Source organism: Danio rerio, chromosome 12, assembly GCF_052040795.2.
Source record: "Danio rerio strain M-AB ecotype USA chromosome 12, GRCz13ab, whole genome shotgun sequence".
NCBI lineage: Eukaryota > Metazoa > Chordata > Actinopteri > Cypriniformes > Danionidae > Danio > Danio rerio.
In genome coordinates, this window is record NC_141032.1 from 1,371,668 (window position 1) to 1,391,380 (window position 19,713).

Genomic DNA, 19,713 nt, shown 5'->3' on the forward strand with positions numbered 1-19,713 from the left:
TTAGTTCATTCATTCATTCATTCAGTCATTCATTAGTTGATTAACTACTTTTAGTTTTAAACAAATTAACTACTTAATCAGAAATTTACTAATTTATTGATTCATTCATTCATTGGTTGATTAGTTCATTTAGTCATTCGTTTGTTTGTTCGTTCGTTCGTTCATTCATTCATTCATTCATTCATTCATTCATTCATTCATTCATTCATTCATTCATTCATTCATCCATTCATTCATTAGTCGATTAATTAATTAGTTTGTTCATTTGTTAATCTATTCTTTAGTTTATTCATTCATTCATTCATTAGTTGATTTACTAATTAACTAAAGAATAAACTAATAAATGAATTAGAAATTTATTAGTTCATTAGTTCATTTATTAATTCATTAGTCGATTAATTCATTCATTTGTTCATTCATTCACTCATTAGTTGATTAATTATTTAATTAATTCATTAGTTGATTAGTTCATTCATTAATTAGTTCATTAATTCATTATTTTATTCATTCCTTCATTCATCCATTTATTCGTCCTTTAGTTTGTTGATTTATATGTTCGTTTGTCTGTTCATTCCTTTACTTATTCATTCATTCTTCCGAATAACTAATTAGCTAAAGAATGAACTACTTAATTCATTCATTCATTTATTCATTCGTTACTTGATTATTACATTTATTCATTCATTAGTTAATTAGTTAGTTAATTCATTCATCCATTTATTTTTCCATCCAACAGTTCATTCATTCATTTATTCATTCATTCATTTATTAGTTGGTTAACAAATTGATTAATCAAATTAATTAAATAGTTAATGAATTAGTTCATTCATTTATTCATTTATTTTTTAGTTGATTAGTTCATTATCCATTTCTTCATGAATGAATGAATGAATGAATTACTTAATGAATTACTTAATGAATTACTTTATGAATCAATTGCATGATTAATTAACTAATTCCTAGATCGATTAATTGATAATTACAAACTAACACAATACAGAATAATTACAGTAAGAACAAGCGGTGATGTCAGATGCAATTAATTGCTATTAATCGTTTAACATCACTAATTTGAACCTATATGTGCATATTTATAATTTCAATGCTTGAAAAAATATATATAATTTATTTATTGTCATTATTGTCACAGCGGTACAATGAAATGTTAAAGTGCTCCTCATTCATTCAGTCTATAAAATATGATGTTGCATATGACCATATAACTAACAAATGTGTATATACGCTTTTATATGTTGCATCATATATTTTATGTGTGTTCAGTCCAACCATAAACTCGCATATCATGAATAATAATTAGCATATATTGCCATATATCATATTTCCATGTAATGAACACACTAAACTCTTAGGATAATGAAGTTTCAGGTTGAAAAGCATCTGTCCGCATTTATACAATAAACCCTTGAGTAATTAAGTGATTTAATTTCCCCATTGCAAAGCATCTCCAATTATCCGCAGAGGTTTAAAGACGCAGGTGATTGGGTGTCATTGGGGTGTGTGTGTGTGTGTGTGTATCCTCTGGCTGATATTGACTGAGTAAACAGTGAAGGATCAGCTCTAATGAGAGTTTAACGAGGCTGCCATTAATCTTTAACGCTCCATTAGCCTCACACTGACTTTATTTAAGCCGCTCACCTGCGAGTGTTTTACTGTATTCAGGGTGTGTGAGGATAGTAGTGTCAATATTGGGGTGAAACCATGATGATACGCTTATTAATAAAGTGTTCATGGTGTCAATTGAACAAACAACTTAAAGTGAAATGCTGCATTTTGTGCTTGCTGATCTGGGGAAACAGTTTATTTGTTCATTCAAATACATTCATATTTATACATTTGTTTATTTTTTTATCCTCCATCGAAGACTTGCTATGGAAAGTTTTACATTTAAAATATAAAATAATACTTTTACAGTAAATACAAAAAATAAGTATATTAAATTTAAAATAATAGTTTTCTTAGTACGATTTCATTGCCATTTTTAATTTTTATTATTTATTTTTGTTTTATTTATTTATTTTTATGTATTATTTGATGATCTGCTACTCAATAAATATTATTATTATTAATATTATTATTTGCACAAGTAAAACACTCAAATTAATATTATTAATAATAATAACAATAACAACAACAACAATAATGATAATGATAAAAATAGTAATAACAACAACAACAATAATAATGATAATAATAATTAATAATAACAACAACAATAGTAAAAACAATAATGACAACAACAACAACAATAATAATAACAACGTTAATAATAATAATAATAATAATAATAATAATGTTAATAATAATAATAATAATAATAATAATAATAATAATAATAATAATAATAATAATAATAATATTGTTATTATTATTATTGTTATTATTATTATTATTATTATTATTATTATTATTATAAAATCTTAATAATTTACTTCAAACTGATGATTTACTCTTATTTATTATGGACGCATAAAATTGTTTAAGAGTGAAAGTAAATACATGTATAATGTAACAACATTAGTTTAACAACATTAACATTTTAGTAGTCTTTGATTAAATAAATAAAGAATAATAAAATATATATATATATATATATATATATATATATATATATATATATATATATATATATATATATATATATATATATATATATATATATATATATATATATATATATAATTTTATTATTCTTTGTTTATTTAATCAAAGACTACTAAAATTATAAATATTTTAAATTAAATAAATGTTTTATAAAATATAATAATATGTTTTCTTGAAATATAATCACCTTCAACACTGATAATCAAACTAGAAGTCATTGTTAATGACTACAGTAACTAATTAGTTGTAACTGTTCAAGAACAAATCATCCTGATTTCTGAAGGTAAAATGATGCTGAAAAATCTGAAAAAAATGTATCTTTAATAAAAATATTCTAATAATATTTCACATTTTTACAGCATTTTTAGTCAAATAAACATAGATTTGGTGAGCAGAAGAGGGTTATTTTAATAATAAAAAAACAAATCTAAAGGATTGTGTGACACTGAAGAGTTGTGATGCTGAAAAATACTGATTTAAATCATGGTAATAAATTAACCTTTAAACTATATTCAATAATAAAACCTTTTTTTTAATATAATAATATTTTACATTTTTACAGCATTTTTAATCAAATAAATGTAATAAAACTGAGTGTGACACAGAAGACTGGAGTAATGATGCTGAAAAATCAACTTTTAATGATAGTAATAAATCTTTCAACTAAATTCAATAATAAAGCAGTTCTTTTTAAATTGTAGTAATATTTCCCATTTTTACAGAATTTTTAATCAAATACATAAAGCTATGGTGAGCAGAACAGACTTCTTTTAATAAAGAACTCTTAAAAAAACTGAAAAATTACACTTAAAACGCGAGTTATGATGCTGAAAATTCTGCTTTAAATCACAGTAATAAATTAAACTTTAAGCTAAATTCAATAATAGAACATTTATTTTTAAACTGTAATAATATTTATAATTTTTACAGCATTTTTAATCAAATAAATGTAACCTTGGTGAGCAGCACAGGCTTATTACAATAAAAAAATGGCATAAAAAACTGTAGGATAATTTGACACTTAAAACTGGAATAACGGTGCTGAAAATTCTGCTTTAAATCACAGTAATAAATAAATGTTTTTAAAAAAATTCAATAATAAAGCAGTTCTTTTAAATTGTAATAATATTTCACATTTTCACAGCATTTTTAATCAAATAAATATAGCCTTGAGCACATATTTAAAAAACATTTAAAAATAACCGTAAAGTCGTGCATAAATAAACATTCAGCCTTTTTTTCTATTCTAATTACTGTGTTCATCTTTGGTCTAAAAGAAGATGGTGGAGACACAAACATGTTTTCATCTGGTTTAAAAGAGGATATAATGCGCTGTACTGTAGTAGTTTACATGTTCAGACTTCTGAGATTCTGTACGGATGATAAAAGCAGCTTTTCATCCTGCTTGACTCTGTGTGTTTTTACTGATCATTAGTGGAGAAACTCACATTAAAGCTGCTATTTATATATTTCCGGTCCTCTGTGTTTAACTGCAAACTATATACAGTTGAAGTCAGAAGTATTCGCCCTCCTGTATATATATTTTCCCTAATTTCTCTATAACAGAGAGATTTTATATAACACATTTCTAATCATAATAGCTTTAATAACTCATTTCTAATAACTGGTTTCTTTTCTCTTTGCCATGATGACAGTAAATAACATTAGCCTTGATATTTGACTAGTGTTCAGCTTAAAGTGGCATGTAAAGGCTTCACTAGGGTAATTAGGGTAAAGTTAGGGTAATTAGGCAAGTCATTGTATAACAGTGGTTTGTTCTGGAGACAATCCAACACTAATATTGCTGAAGGGGCGAGTAATATTGACCTTAAAATAGCTTAAAAATAATTAAGATCTGCTTTTATTCTAGCCCAAATAAAACAAATGAGGCTTTTTCCACAAGAACAAATATTTTAGGAAATACTGCGAACAATTCCTGAATCTGTTCAACATCATTTGGGAAATATTTGAAGAAGAAGGGAAAATGAATGAAGGATTTTTTTTTTTTTTTTTTTTTTTACAGTCACATTGCTGCTTATTTAATTTTGATTTGGGATCTTTAAAGTCATTTTCCCTCTTCAGCAAATATTTCTTAATCCATTATATATTTTATTTAATTACAAGACAAAAATGCTGAGCTTTTTGCAGTGTTAAGACATTATTTTGAATAATTTTATTTATTTTCTTGTCGGCTTAGTCCCTTTGTTAATCCGCGATTGCCACAGCAGAATGAACCGCCAACTTATCCAGCAAGTTTTTACGCAGCGGATGCCCTTCCAGCCACAATCCCATCTCTGACAAACATCCACACACACTCAGCACACTCATACACCACGGACAATTTAGCCTACCCAATTCACCTGTACCGCATGTGTTTGGACTTTGGGGGAAACACCCGGAGGAAACCCACACGAACGCAGGGAGAACATGCAAACTCCACACAGAAACACCAACTGACCTAGTCGAGGCTCAAACCAGCGACCTTCTTGCTGTAAGGTGACAGCACTACCTACTGTGCCGCTGCGTCGCCATAATTTCATTCTTAATAGTTTAATTTCCTGTTATTTTCTTTTTAATAATAATAATTTATTTTGTATTAACTAATGCTGTGTTTCTCAACCACGCTCCTAGAGGACCACCAGCTCTTGGTCTTCTGAACCAAAAACACCTGACTCAGATCACCAGCTCATTAGCAGAGACTGAAAGACTTTTAACGGGTGTGGCAGACAAAGGAGACATCCAAACCATGAAGTGTTGGTGGTCCTAAAGGGACATGGTTGAGAAACACAGAACTAATGCATTTATTTTGTTATGAAATACACAGTGAGGAGTTGAATATTTAGCAAATTTTTATTCATTCACTCATTTTCTTTTCGGCTTAGTCCCTTTATTTGGATTTTACACAGCGGATGCCCTTCCAGCTGCAACCCAACAGTGGGAAAAACACATTTTCAAGCACATTTTAGATATTTTCTCAGTTTTTATTACTTGTTTAATTAATTAATTGGTGTTTTCTATTTATTATTTATTTATTTACTATTTTATTTATGTGTATCTATTGTTTTTATGCACATGAATAAGTTCCTACTTTACTTATTCACACTAAACATATTAATACATTTGCAGTTCCAGGAAATCAAATCAGATCCATTGCATGTATTTATAGCAATGCATGTTGGCACGGTGGCTCAGTGGTTAGCACCGTGGCCTCACAGCAAGAAGGTCGCAGCTTCGAGTCCCGGCTAGGTCAGTTGGTGTTTCTGTGTGGAGTTTGCATGTTCTCCCCGTGTTGGCATGGGTTTCCTCCGGGTGCTCCGGTTTCCCCCACAGTCCAAACACATGCGCTATAGGGGAACTGTTCAACTAAATTGGCTGTAGTGTATTAGTGTGTATGGGTGTTTTCCAGTACTGGGTTGCAGCTGGAAGGGCATCCACTGTGTAAAACACATGCTGGAATAGTTGGCGGTTCATTCCGCTGTGGTGACCCCTGATGATTAAAGCCGAAGGAGAATAAATGAATGACAGCAATGCATTTAAACAACATTTTAGCTTGTTTCCCCGACAGATCCTTTAAGTGAGCGATATTTAAAAGCACAAATCTTTCAATAGTGCGAAGATCTTTGTAATAGTCCGAAGAAACTTCTATGCAGTAGAAAGTCAGTACAAAGCAGTGCAGATTTGCTTTGAGAGCTGCGGGAAAGCACATTAAAGCAGTAGTTCACTCCCGAAAAGTGAACGTGTGCTCATTGTTTACTCGCCCTCAGGACATCCGGCATGGAAATGAGTTCATTTCTACAATCAAACAGATTTCGAGATTTCTCCTTCTCTTGAATAAGAGTGTAAAGAGCTGATAAAAATAATCAGCAACACTTCAGACTATCAATGAACATCTTGTTTGTGTGTCTCCGCTTGTGTGTGTGTGTGTGTGAGAGAGGGAGAGTGTGTATTTCTCTGTATTATGAGGACCAAACATGCCCTCAGCTGCAGTATATTAATAATAATAGCAGCAATTTCTGACCTTTATTGGGACTTTTTTTTTCTGGTCCTCATGAGAAAAAGAGTTTATAAATCATGCAGGATTTGAGTTTGTTTTCTGTGAGGTTTGTGTTCAGGGGCAGCTTTAGGTTTAGTGGATGAAAATACCATTAGGTCAGTATATAACGAAATAGAGGCCTATCCAATTACACACAAATATAGGTGTGTGTGTGTGTGTGTGTGTGTGTGTGTGTGTGTGTGTGTGTGTGTGTGTGTGTGTGTGTGTGTGTGTGTGTGTGTGTGTGTGTTCAGGAATGCAGAGTTTAATGTCTGTGTCTGCTCTTGTGTTGTAGATCTGGGATACAGCGGGACAGGAGCGTTTCAGGAGTGTGACGCACGCATACTATCGAGACGCTCACGGTGAGTTACTGCCTCAAAACTTAAAAATGTTTCTTTATTACAAACAAAAAAAACATTAAAATTTAAATAGGCTAAGAAAATAAACATAATTTTGATGAAAACAACACAAAAATAGAAGAAAGTGTGTTTGTGTTGTGTTACGATCATTCCCACCAGACTCTAGCTATATGAACATTGTACCCGGACTACAACTCCCATCATGCTTTGCATTCCACAGCTGAAACAGGTGCTAATGATTTGCACTGATATATAGGTGGCACGGTGACTCAGTGATTAGCACTGTGGCCTCACTGCAAGAAGGTTGCCGGTTTGAGTCGTGGCTGGGTCAGTTGGCATTTCTCTGTGGAGTTTGCATGTTCTCCCCATGTTGGCGTGGGTTTCCTACGGGTGATCCGGTTTCCCCCACAGTCCAAACACATGCGCTATAGGGGAATTAATGAGCTAAATTGGCTGTAGTGGATGAGTGTCTGAGTGTGTGTGTGTGTGAATGAGTGTGCATGGGTGTTTCCCAGTACTGGGTTGCTGCTGTAAAAGCATTTGATGTGTAAAACATATGCTGGAATAGTTGGTGGTTCATTCCGCTGTGGTGACCCCTGATGAATAAAAGGACTAGTTTGAAGGAAAATGAAGTGATTAATCATGCTTGTTCTTTTTATGTAAAGCGAAAAATGTGATCATACTTGGCCTGAATAATAATCAGATTTTTGTATGATGATAAAGTTGCAGACAGGCACAGTTATTAGTGTGTGATGAGGAGGATTTGCCAGTGTTTCTCTTTCTAAACGCCTGCTAAGATGCATTTGATGCTTTTATTAATAGACGTCTAAAAATGTCACCTATAAGCCACTTCATTCTGCTTGAAATCTCTCTGTCAGACATATACACTCACCGGCCACTTTATTAGGTACACCTTACTAGTACCAGGTTTGACCCCTTTTGCCTTCAGAACTGCCTTAATTCTTCGTGGCAGAGATTCAACAAGGTATTCCTCCGAGATTTTGCTCCATATTGGCATGATAGCATCACGCAGTTGTTGCAGATTTGTCGGCTGCACAACCATGATTGCCGTTCCACCACATCCCAAAGCTGCTCTATTGGATTGAGCTCTGGTGACTGTGGAGGCCATTTGAGTACAGTGAACTCATTGTCATGTTCAAGAAACCAGTCTGAGATGATTGAGCTTTATGACATGCTGCGTTATCCTGCTGGAAGTAGCCATCAGAAGATGGAGACACTGTGCTCATAAAGGGATGGACATGGTCAGCAGCAATACTCAGGTAGGCTGTGGCGTTGATGCTCAATTGGTACTAATAAAGCCAAAGAAAATCTCCCCCACACCATTACACCACCACCACCAGCCTGAACTTCTGGCACCAACAAGGCATTTGTGCCCACAGAACTGCTGCTTACTGGATATTTCCTCTTGTTGGACCATTGTCTTTAAACCCTAGAGATGGTTGTGTGTGAAAATCCCACTAGATCAGCAGTTTCTGAAATACTCAGACCAGCCTGTCTGGCAGCAACAACCATGCCACATTCAAAGTCTTGTCAAAGTCTCAGTTCAAAGCAGAACGTCTTGACCATGTTTACATGCTTAAATGCATTGAATTGCTGCCATGGGATGGGCGGATTAGAAATCTGCATTAATAAGCAGTTGGACAGGTGTACCTAATAAAGTGGCCGGTGAGTTTAAATGCACATTATATTTCAACAGTTTCACTTCATAATTTACATTATGACGCATTGCAAACTAAAGTCATAAAAAGTCATATTGTGTTTTATATTATGCATTTTTGCGTATTTGATTTATTTTTATTGATGTATTTTCCTGAATAATAGACTTCTGAAGTAAACAAATCTCTGTGTTATAATGTGCTTGAACTGGAAAACTTATTCAGAGGATGAAAATGAATGCATTTTTTTATTTTTGTGATGTGTGTGATGTGCATGTGAGTCATTTGTCTTTTCTCTTGTGCAGTTTTGTTTGTTTCTGAGGGCATGTCAAGCATCTGTCTCATTTTGGCAGATGAATCTGCGCTACAATACTGTTTGATTGCAGCATTTGATGTTAACAACAAAAGAGATGGGAAACGTGCTTGTAATACCTATTTATTTAGCCGTCCTAACTGTGCCTGATTATACGTTAGACTGCAGTTTATCAGCCGTACTCATTGTTTCTCTCCTGCTGTTTGTGAACATCACTCACACATTTCACATATCCCAACACTATCCAAAACAACATCACTTTAATATTAATACCATTATTATTCTCTATCTAAAATAAACATCATATGTGTATTCTGGGTTCATTCCTGTATAGATTGTATGACTGTCTATAAATTCATCTAAATGCAAATGTATTTTCTGTGCATGAAAAAAAAATATGTATTGTTTTTCTTGCGTTATTTTTGAGGATGACAATGTTTCTTAGATTAAAAAGAGAGATGTTTTGATCTTGGTTGTGGTCAAAAAAAATAAATAAAATAAATAAATAAATAAAATGAAATAAAATAAAATAAAATATTTAAATTAAATTAAATTAAATAATCTTTGTTGCTATTAACAAACAATTAGTGAAGAATTTTATTTCAATAAACTACTCATTTGCTGCTCATTAATAGTTTGGGTTCATGTATTGAGATTAAGATACATATATACTTTATAAGTTCTAATAAGCAGCCAATATCGTATTATTAGGCAAGTAATAAGCCAGTAGTTAATAAAAGTCATATTTTAATCTAAAGTTTTAGTCATATAAATATAATATTTTAGTTGATTTACTGTACAATATACTAATTTGACTTAAAATTTAATTACATTAAATTAAATAAAATGTAATAAATTAAAATTAAATTAAATTAAAATGTAATAAAATAAAATAAAAATGTAATAAGTTAAATAAAAGTAAACTACTTAATTTAATAATATATAATTTATTATAAAAATATGTTTTAATTTAAAATTTAATATGATTGACTAATAATTAAATTTTATTAAATTATAAAAATATAATATTATAAAATACAATAAAATAAAATGAAATAAAATTTAAAAATAGTAACAAAAATATTTTCATTTTAATTGTAATTAACTTGACTAATAATTAAATTAAATTAAAATAAATTTATTTAAATTTAAAAAATAATAAAATGAAAAAATGAAAATAAAATAATATTAAATTAAATTAAATTACAAAATTGAATGAAATAAAATAAAGTTAATAAAATAAAATAATACTAAATGAAATTGAATGAAATTAAAAACTATTACATTATAATTTTTATTTTATATTAAAGTGTGATAGATGACTACTGCTTTCTTCTTTAACTCTTCTTTAACACACATTAGTCTGTTAAGGATCCCTTATGCATATTTTTGTATACAACAAAAAAGGTCACATGCATTTTTCATGAGCCTGGGTTGCAGAAACCTGCATACTATAAATAACAGGTGTTAAACTTCAGCTTTTTTTTTTTTGTAAAATGCAAGTTTTGAACCTTTATGATAAAAACGACTCAAAGCTGCTGGAAACCCAAGTCAAACCAACAAAATATGCGTGTCTTTCTAACATATCATACGCTGTACCCAACATTTATCTTGGGAGAGATGCACTGCTGAATTTCAGTTATATAAGAAGGCTTTTGTGCGTGTGTTTCGGCCATTTCAACCAACAGAAAGAGCCACTTAGTGCTTCAGCAAAAATGGTTTGAAGTAGCGACAATCTAAAGTGAAACCAAATGACAGCCCATAATAGAAAAAATCTATTTTTTAAAATTCTAAGCCTAAAAAGTATCCTACAGGAGCTTTTGAGCTTCAAGACATTTTAGTGCATTGATATTGAAAGCATGTTTCACAAACACACACACACACACATTCATACAAGACTGATTAGACTACAAAGAGCAGTAATTATAATCCTTTTAAGAGCACACACACACACTTGACACCTTTTCAACGCACTTTCCAAGCAGGACGAATGCATTCGATTGACTTTTAAATTGATGCTAAGTGATGCAATAATGCACGTTTTTTTGCACTCAACCTGTCACATGCAAACATTCATGCACGCAGCCAGAGTGGCCTTGGGCATTGCATTTTTTTATATTTTTTATTATTGGAGCGCATGTGAGTGAAGGAGTGTGAGAAGAGGCATTTTACTGCATCTGACGCCCACAGACTGACTTTCCCATCTGTGCTGAGCCTGTGTGTCGTCCAGCTCACACAGAGAGACATGGCAATGCACCACACACACACACACACACACACACACACACATACATACATACACACACACACACACACACACACACACACACACACACACACACACACACACACACACACACACACACGTACACGCTCAGTTGAAGTCAGAATTATTAGCCCCCATGTTTATTTTTCCCCAATTTCTGTTTAACGGAGAGCAGACTTCTTCAACATAATAGTTTCAATAACTCATCTCTAATAACGGATCTATTTTAATGCTTTATAGTAGTACAAGTTAATTTAGTAGCGTTTGAATATTATGTTTGACTATTTTATGTTTTAATTGTATTAGTAATAGTGAATGCTGAGATGAATTGTTTCAGTACTGAATTCTCTATTACTGCATTAATTCACTACTGAATTTATTCACTGTTACTATTCAAAACTAACGTCAATTCACTACTGTATTTGTTATTACAATATATCATTAATTCGATACTAAATTCGGTATTACTATTATATAGTATTAATTAGGTGCTGAATTCACTGTTACTATTACATAGCAATAATTCACTACTGAAGTCACTATTATATACTACTATTCAGTATTCCAATATAGCACTAATTTAGTACTGAATTCGCCATTACTACTATAAAGCATAAATTCAGTATTGAATTCACTCTTACTATTATATAGGATTAATAACGTACTGAATTCTCTATTACTATTATATAGCATTAATTCAGTACTGAATTCACTATTACTACTATATAGCATAAATTCAGTATTGAATTTACTATTACTAATATATAGGATTAATTAGGTACTGAATTTGCTATTACTATTATATAGGATTAATTAGGTACTGAATTCGCTATTACTATTATATAGGATTAATTACGTACTGATTCGCTATTACTATTGTATAGGATTAATTAAGTACTGAATTCGCTATTACTATTATATAGCATTAATTCAGTACTGAATTCACTATTATATACTACTATTCAGTATTAAAATATAGCATTAATTCAGTACTGAATTCACTATTATATACTACTATTCAGTATTAAAATATAGCATTAATTCAGTACTGAATTCGCTATTATTACTATATTGCATTATTTCAGTACTGAATTCGTTACTACTATATACATGTAGCATTAATTCAATACTAAATTAACTATTTTGTAATATTTAGCATTAATTCAGTACTGAATTTGCTATTACTATTGTATAGCATTAATTAGTTACTGAATTCGCTATTACTACTATATAGTGTTAATTCACTACTGAATTCAATGTTATTTACTACTATTCAGTATTCAAAAATAGCTTTAATTTGAATTTGTTATTACTACCATATAGCCTTACATCAGTACTGAATTTGCTATTACGGTAGTATAGCATTAATTAGTTCCTTAATTCGCTAGTATTATTATATGGCATTATTTCAGTACTGAATTCGCTATAACTGTTATATAGCATTAATTAGTTCCTTAATTCGCTAATATTATCATATAGCTTTAATTCATTACTGAATTCGCTATTATTTACTAGTATTCAGTTTTCAGATATAGCAACAATTTAGTACTGAATTCATTGCTACTATATACATGTAGCACTGATTCAGTACTGAATTAATGCTATTACAACTATATTGCATTAAGTACTGAATTCACTATTATTTGCTATAAAGCATTAAATCAGTACCAAATTTACTATTACATTTATATAGCATTAATTCAGTACTGAATTCACTATTATTTACTACTATTCAGTATTCAAATATAGCATTATTCAGTACTGAGTTGGTTACTACTATATACATATAGCATTATTTCAGTACTGAATTTGCTATTACTACTATATAGCCTTGCATCAGTACTGAATTCACTATTATTCTTTCCTTTTACTAATATTTAAACTTAGCAATATTTCACTTCTGAAATTTGTATTACTACATAACATTTTTTCAGTACTGAATTCTCAACTGAATTTAAACCTTTAAACCTAAAGTGACCATAAATTCAGTACTGAATTTGCTATCACTGTTTTATAAAATTAATTTGCTACTGAATTTCCTATTACTACTATATAGCATTAATATACTACTGAATTTATCACTACTATATACATGTAGCATCAATTCAGTCATGAATTTGGAATTACTACTATATAGCATTAGTTCAGTACTGAATTCGCTATTGCTATTGTATAGCATTAATTAGTTACTGAACTCGATATTACTATTATATGGGATTAATTCAGTACTGAGTTCACTATTACCGCCGTTGAATTTACTATTACTACTACTTAAATACAGCATTAAATCACAACTGAATTTGCTATTTTTAATCCATACCATTAACTTATAATAATTCAACCAACTTGAGTAAAATATTCCACATTCTGTGCTTCATCATCTATCAGTCTAAACCAGGGGTGTCCAAAATTGGTCCTAAAGGGCCGGTGTCCTGCATATTTAAGCTCCAACCCCGAATAAACCCCCAAACTAGCTAATCAAGCTCTTTCCAGGTATACTAGAAACTTTAGGGAGGTGCATTGAGAGAAGTTGAAGCTGAACTATGCAAAACACCAGCCCTCCAGGACCAAGTTTAGACACCCATAAACAAATGCAGTTTACTTTTTGGGTGAATCTTATTTACCCAATGAGGTTTTCAGTTGCCTCATAGCCAAATATGATGGAGTTGAAGGTCATGTGCTTTTCTTTCTGGGTCAATAACGAATGATAGCATGTTTTGAAAGCGAGGTGTTAATAATAGGCGTCAGAAAGGGTTTTGTACATAATGCTTGATAATTGCAGTCATTACTGACGTGTCAGTCTGAAATGTCTCTGAAAAGACATGCTATTTGTAAAGGGTCTTTGTTCTCCTGCTTCAGTTTAGTGCTCATTCAGGCCAGTTTGCATTGGAAGCAGAAGTTAACGTCTTTTGTTCCAGCTTTTGCATGTGCTGTTCTAACATATACAGAGACACGATGTGCTTGATATTTACACCTACTTCACTGCTGACTTAAAAGGTGACAGAATGTTCAATCTGTTTCACAACCTGGTGAAGCTCTGGATTTATGCTCACTGCATTTATGCTTTTTAAATCTGTTTTTAATGGGATCTTTTTGAAATATTTGCCTTTTGTGCCACACACAAATATATTTTAAAAATACAAAAAAATAAAATATGAATCTAATAATAAGCAATAATCACAATAATAATAATAATAATAATAATAATAATTATTATTATTATTATTATTATTATTATTATTGTTATTATTGTTAATATTATTTTAATTTAAATATTATTATTATTATTATTATTGTTGTTGTTATTATTGTTATTATTATTGTTATTATTGTTATTATTATTTTAATTTAAATATTATTATTATTATTATTATTATTATTATTATTGTTATTATTGTTATTATTATTGTTATTATTGTTATTATTATTGTTATTATTATTATTTTAATTTTATTATCATAATTATTATTATTATTATTATTATTATTATTATTATTGTTGTTGTTGTTGTTGTTGTTGTTGTTGTTATTATTATTTTTGTTGTTGTTGTTGTTGATATTAGTATTATTATTATTATTATTATTATTATACTACTAATAAATAATATATTTAATGTTCAAAAACAGTTTTTTTAATATAAAAGGACTTGACAGGTGATAGAACATGTTTTTTAATTTTTAATTTTTTTGTATGTAATCATTTTGAAAATTGTGTGTGCATAAAATATTTTTAAACAATGAATATACTGAATTTGGTGTTTAGAATATCACTTTCTGATTTTTACTTTATTTTATTCATTAATTTGTTTTATTTGTTTCTTTTTATTTATTCAATTATTTTTCATTCATTTATTTATTTTTATTGATTGATTAATTATTGGATGGATGGATGGATGGATGAATAGTTTGGATGGATAGTTTGATGGATAACTGGATGAATGGATGCATACATAGATAGATAGATAGATAGATAGATAGATAGATAGATAGATAGATAGATAGATAGATAGATAGATAGATAGATAGATAGATAGATAGATAGATAGATAGATAGATAGATAGATAGATAGATAGATAGATAGATAGATAGATGGATGGATAGATGGATGAATAGGAGCATGGATGGATGGATGGATGGATGGATGGATAAATAGTTGCATGAATGGATGCATGCATGATTGATGGATGGATGGTTGAATGAATGGATGCATGGATGGATGGATGAATGGATTGTTAGATAGATGGATGGACGGATAGTTGGATGGATGCATGGATAGTTGGATGATTGGATGATCACATTTATAATCTACAAACAGTAAATCAGGTAAAGATAACAACTGTCAAAAATACATAATAAAACATCACACACACGCATACATTCACATTAAAGTTACGCACAGTAAATGGCTTAAAGATGACAACAGTGTCCTAAAAAATGCATGAAATGACCTCATTATTGTTGCATTATGTAATGTTAAGCGTTTTACAACATCCTGCTGTCACTCAACACCACCGCTGATGGAGTTTGACGTCTTTATTGTCTTGCAAAAGAAACAAAGACTTCTTAAAAAGTGTCTAGAGCTGTTAAGAGCTGATAAATTTCCATTCACAGCATCTCCATTCATCGAGCTCATGTGTGTGTGTGTGTGTGTGTGTGTGTGTGTGTGTGTGTGTGTGTGTGTGTGTGTGTGTGTGTGTGTGTGTGTGTGACAGAATGCAGAGGCAGACGCTGTTTGTTCCTCCGTCTGCTGCTTCCTCCATCCACAGATAGTCATTATCCTTTAATGTTTGCCCTTCACGGACCTTCATCTCTCCCCGAAGCCCAAATAAAAGACCAGACTCCAGGAAAAACATCACCGTGTGAACACAAAGTGCTTCAAATTACACGCTTATGAGGCCAAAGCATTCATTCACTGCTGATACAACACTCACATACGCTTTCTCTGCTAATAAGAGAAGTCTGCAGTTTAAAAGGACTATTACATTATTTTTGTTATATGCAAAACTTGCTGGATTATTACTAAATATCACTGAGCATTTGCTTTTTTATTATTAATGTTTGTTATTATTATTATTATTATTGTTGTTGTTGTTGTTGTTGTTGTTATTGTTATTATTTTAGCATTTATTGTTATTTATTATAAATCATAAATATAATGAATAATAAATAATTCATTATTTATTTATTTATTTATTTATTTATTTATTTATTTATTTATTCAGCACTTTTTATAAAATATGTATTCATTATTAATGTTTATTATTATTATTATCGTCATTGTTATTATTATTATTATTATTATTATTATTATTACTACTACTACTTCTATTATACTTTATATTATTATTATTTTTCTTTTTTCTATCAGTAATATTTTTTTAAAGCATATACTTTTAATTTGTATTTTTTAGGTTTAGTTGTATTTATTTTAGATTTTAATTAACCTCAATTATAGGGTAGAAAAATAATTTATAAATTATTTCAATATTTTTACTATTTTAATGTATATATAAATATACAATATTTGTTCATTATCAATGTTTATTACTTTATTATCTAATTATATGTATTATGTTAATCATTATTATTATTTTTATTAGTATTAGTCATTTTTTAAAGGTATACTTTTAATTTGTTTTATTTTATGTTTCGTTGTATTTCTTTTAGTTTTAAATTAACCTTATTATGTAAATAGTTTGTAAAATATGTAAAATATTTATTATTTTATTATAATTATTATAATAATTATTTTAGACTATTTTACTTTTTAAAATATATTTTGTATTAAAATGTTTATTATTTAGTTTATCATTATTATTATTATTATTATTATTATTATTATTATATTGTTATGTTTAATATTATCTTTATTTTTTTAGTATTTATATGTTTTTTAAATAATTTTTTAAAAATTTGTTTTATTTTTATTTTTAGTTTAGTGTTATATTTAAGAATATATTTTTATACAATAATATAATTATATAATAATATATTTAATTCTCTTTTATTTTATTTCTATTGACAATAATAATTCCTGGCAACCTTTAAAAGCTATCGGCACAATTTCAGTACGTTAATTTATTATTATTAAATATAATGATGCAGTTCATGGGTGAGCTAAATTGTCCATAGTGCATGTGTGTGAATGAGTTTGTATTTTTCCCAATGATCGGTTGCAGCTGGAGGGGCATCCGCTGCATAAAACATATACTGGATAAGTAGGCGGTTCATTCCACTGTGGCGACCCCTGATTAATAAAGGGACTAAGCCGAGAAGAAAATGAATGAATGAATGAATAATGATGTAGTTTGAAGATGATCATCATTACACATCATTTTATTCTATTTACACAAATATTTTTAAAAAACTTCTATAATAAAATATCAATAATTCTCATTACGCTTCAGCTCTAATAATTTGTGTCTCATCTACATGCAATTGAAACTATTTGCATGTAACTATTAAAAAATCGAATTAAATTTGTCTGAGAGGTAAGAATTGTATTACTGATCAATATTTCTAATCAAAATCATGTCTGTGACTTTAATTACAACAATTAACTTGAAATATAAACAAGCTTACAGTTACAGTGCCATGCTAACAGTTTTCTGGATTTATTTTTGTAGTTATTATAAGCTGTCAGCTTAGATCAATTAGTTAATTCATGAATACAGTATGTAATAATTCTCTTTTCTCTCTTTTCAGCTCTTTTGCTGCTCTATGATGTGACAAATAAATCCTCCTTTGACAACATACAGGTAAGAGACTCGATTCAATCAATCTCCATTACGCATCTTTGCAAAGGCTACATCACAGTAAATTGTGATTTATTTAGAAAACAATGCATGAAAATATGATAATTAAATCAGATGTTGTCATTTGATTCCTTTTCCCTTTTGCTGTTTACATTTGATTCATTTCTGATTTGTTTAAATTGTTGTAATCTCAATTGGAGTACATTAGCATATGCTGCAAATTTAAATGTACAGTGTTTCAGACTGATTTGAGAACTGGGCTCATTTGTTTTGGGAATCAGACTGGATGTTTTTTATTCATTTACAGCATGTAGTAAGAACTGAATTAGAAGAGTCATTTGTTTTTTTGAATCACTCTGGATGCTTTTGATTCGTTTTGTAATCAGAGCTGGCTCAGAAGGAATCATTTGTTTTGTGAATGATCTTGGTGTTTTTGATTCATTTATATACAGTAGTAAGAACTGACCCAGAAGATTCATTTGTTTTGTGAATTGCTCTGGATATTTATGATTCATTTAGGTAGTGAGAACGACTCAGATGGAATTGTTTGGTTTGTGAATCAGTCTGAATTTGTTTAATTTATTTATATAATAAAAACCGCCTCAGGAGGAGTCATTTGTCTTGTGAATACTCTGGATGATTTTGATTCATTTATATAGTACTGTAAGAACTGGCTTAGAAGGAGTCATTTGCTTTGAGAATCACTCTGGATGTTTTTGGTTCATTTAAGTAGTGAGAACTGACTCAGAAGGAGTCATTTGTTTTGAGAATCACTCTGGATGTTTTTGGTTCATTTAAGTAGTGAGAACTGACTCAGAAGGAGTCATTTGTTTTGAGAATCACTCTGGATGTTTTTGGTTCATTTAAGTAGTGAGAACTGACTCAGAAGGAGTCATTTGTTTTGAGAATCACTCTGGATGTTTTTGGTTCATTTAAGTAGTGAGAACTGACTCAGAAGGAGTCATTTGTTTTGAGAATCACTCTGGATGTTTTTGGTTCATTTAAGTAGTGAGAACTGACTCAGAAGGAGTCATTTGTTTTGAGAATCACTCTGGATGTTTTTGGTTCATTTAAGTAGTGAGAACTGACTCAGAAGGAGTCATTTGTTTTGAGAATCACTCTGGATGTTTTTGGTTCATTTCAGTAGTGAGAACTGACTCAGAAGGAGTCATTTGTTTGTGAATCACTTTGGATGTTTTTGATATATTTATATAGTAAGAACCGGCTCAAAGGAAATCATTTGTTTTGGAAATCAGTCTGGATGTCTTTGATTAATTTACCTAGTAAGAAGGGTCTTGTGAATCACTCTGGGTATTTTTGATTCATTTGTATATTAAAAACTGTCTCAGAAAGAGTAATTTGTTTTGTGAATCACTCTGGATGTTTTTGAATCATTTATGTTGTAAGAACTGGCTCATAAAGAATTATTGTTGTGTAAATCACTCTCATGATGTTTTGGTTCATTTAAATAGTAGTTGCTGACTCAGAAGAGTCATTTGTTTTGGGAATCTTTCTGAATGCTTTTGATTCATTTATACAGTAAGAATTGCTTCAGAAGAATCATTTGTTTTGTGAATCACTCAGGAAGTTTTTGGTTCATTTATTTGGTAAGAACTGGCTCAGAAGAGTCATATGTTTCGCAAATCACACTTGATGTTTTTGATTAATTTAGTTAGTGAGAACTGGCTC

General features: G+C 29.9%; 1 protein-coding gene across 1 annotated transcript in view; it reads left to right on the forward strand.

Annotated features, from left to right (window-relative positions):
* Nucleotides 1-19,713, forward strand: part of rab26 (RAB26, member RAS oncogene family) — a 112,059-nt gene that overhangs the window by 46,904 nt on the left and 45,442 nt on the right. The window contains exons 4-5 of the mRNA XM_087275610.1: nucleotides 6,951-7,017; nucleotides 17,975-18,027. Of these exons, the coding sequence (XP_087131736.1) occupies nucleotides 6,951-7,017; nucleotides 17,975-18,027 (120 nt within the window). The remainder of the gene's footprint in view (nucleotides 1-6,950; nucleotides 7,018-17,974; nucleotides 18,028-19,713) is intronic.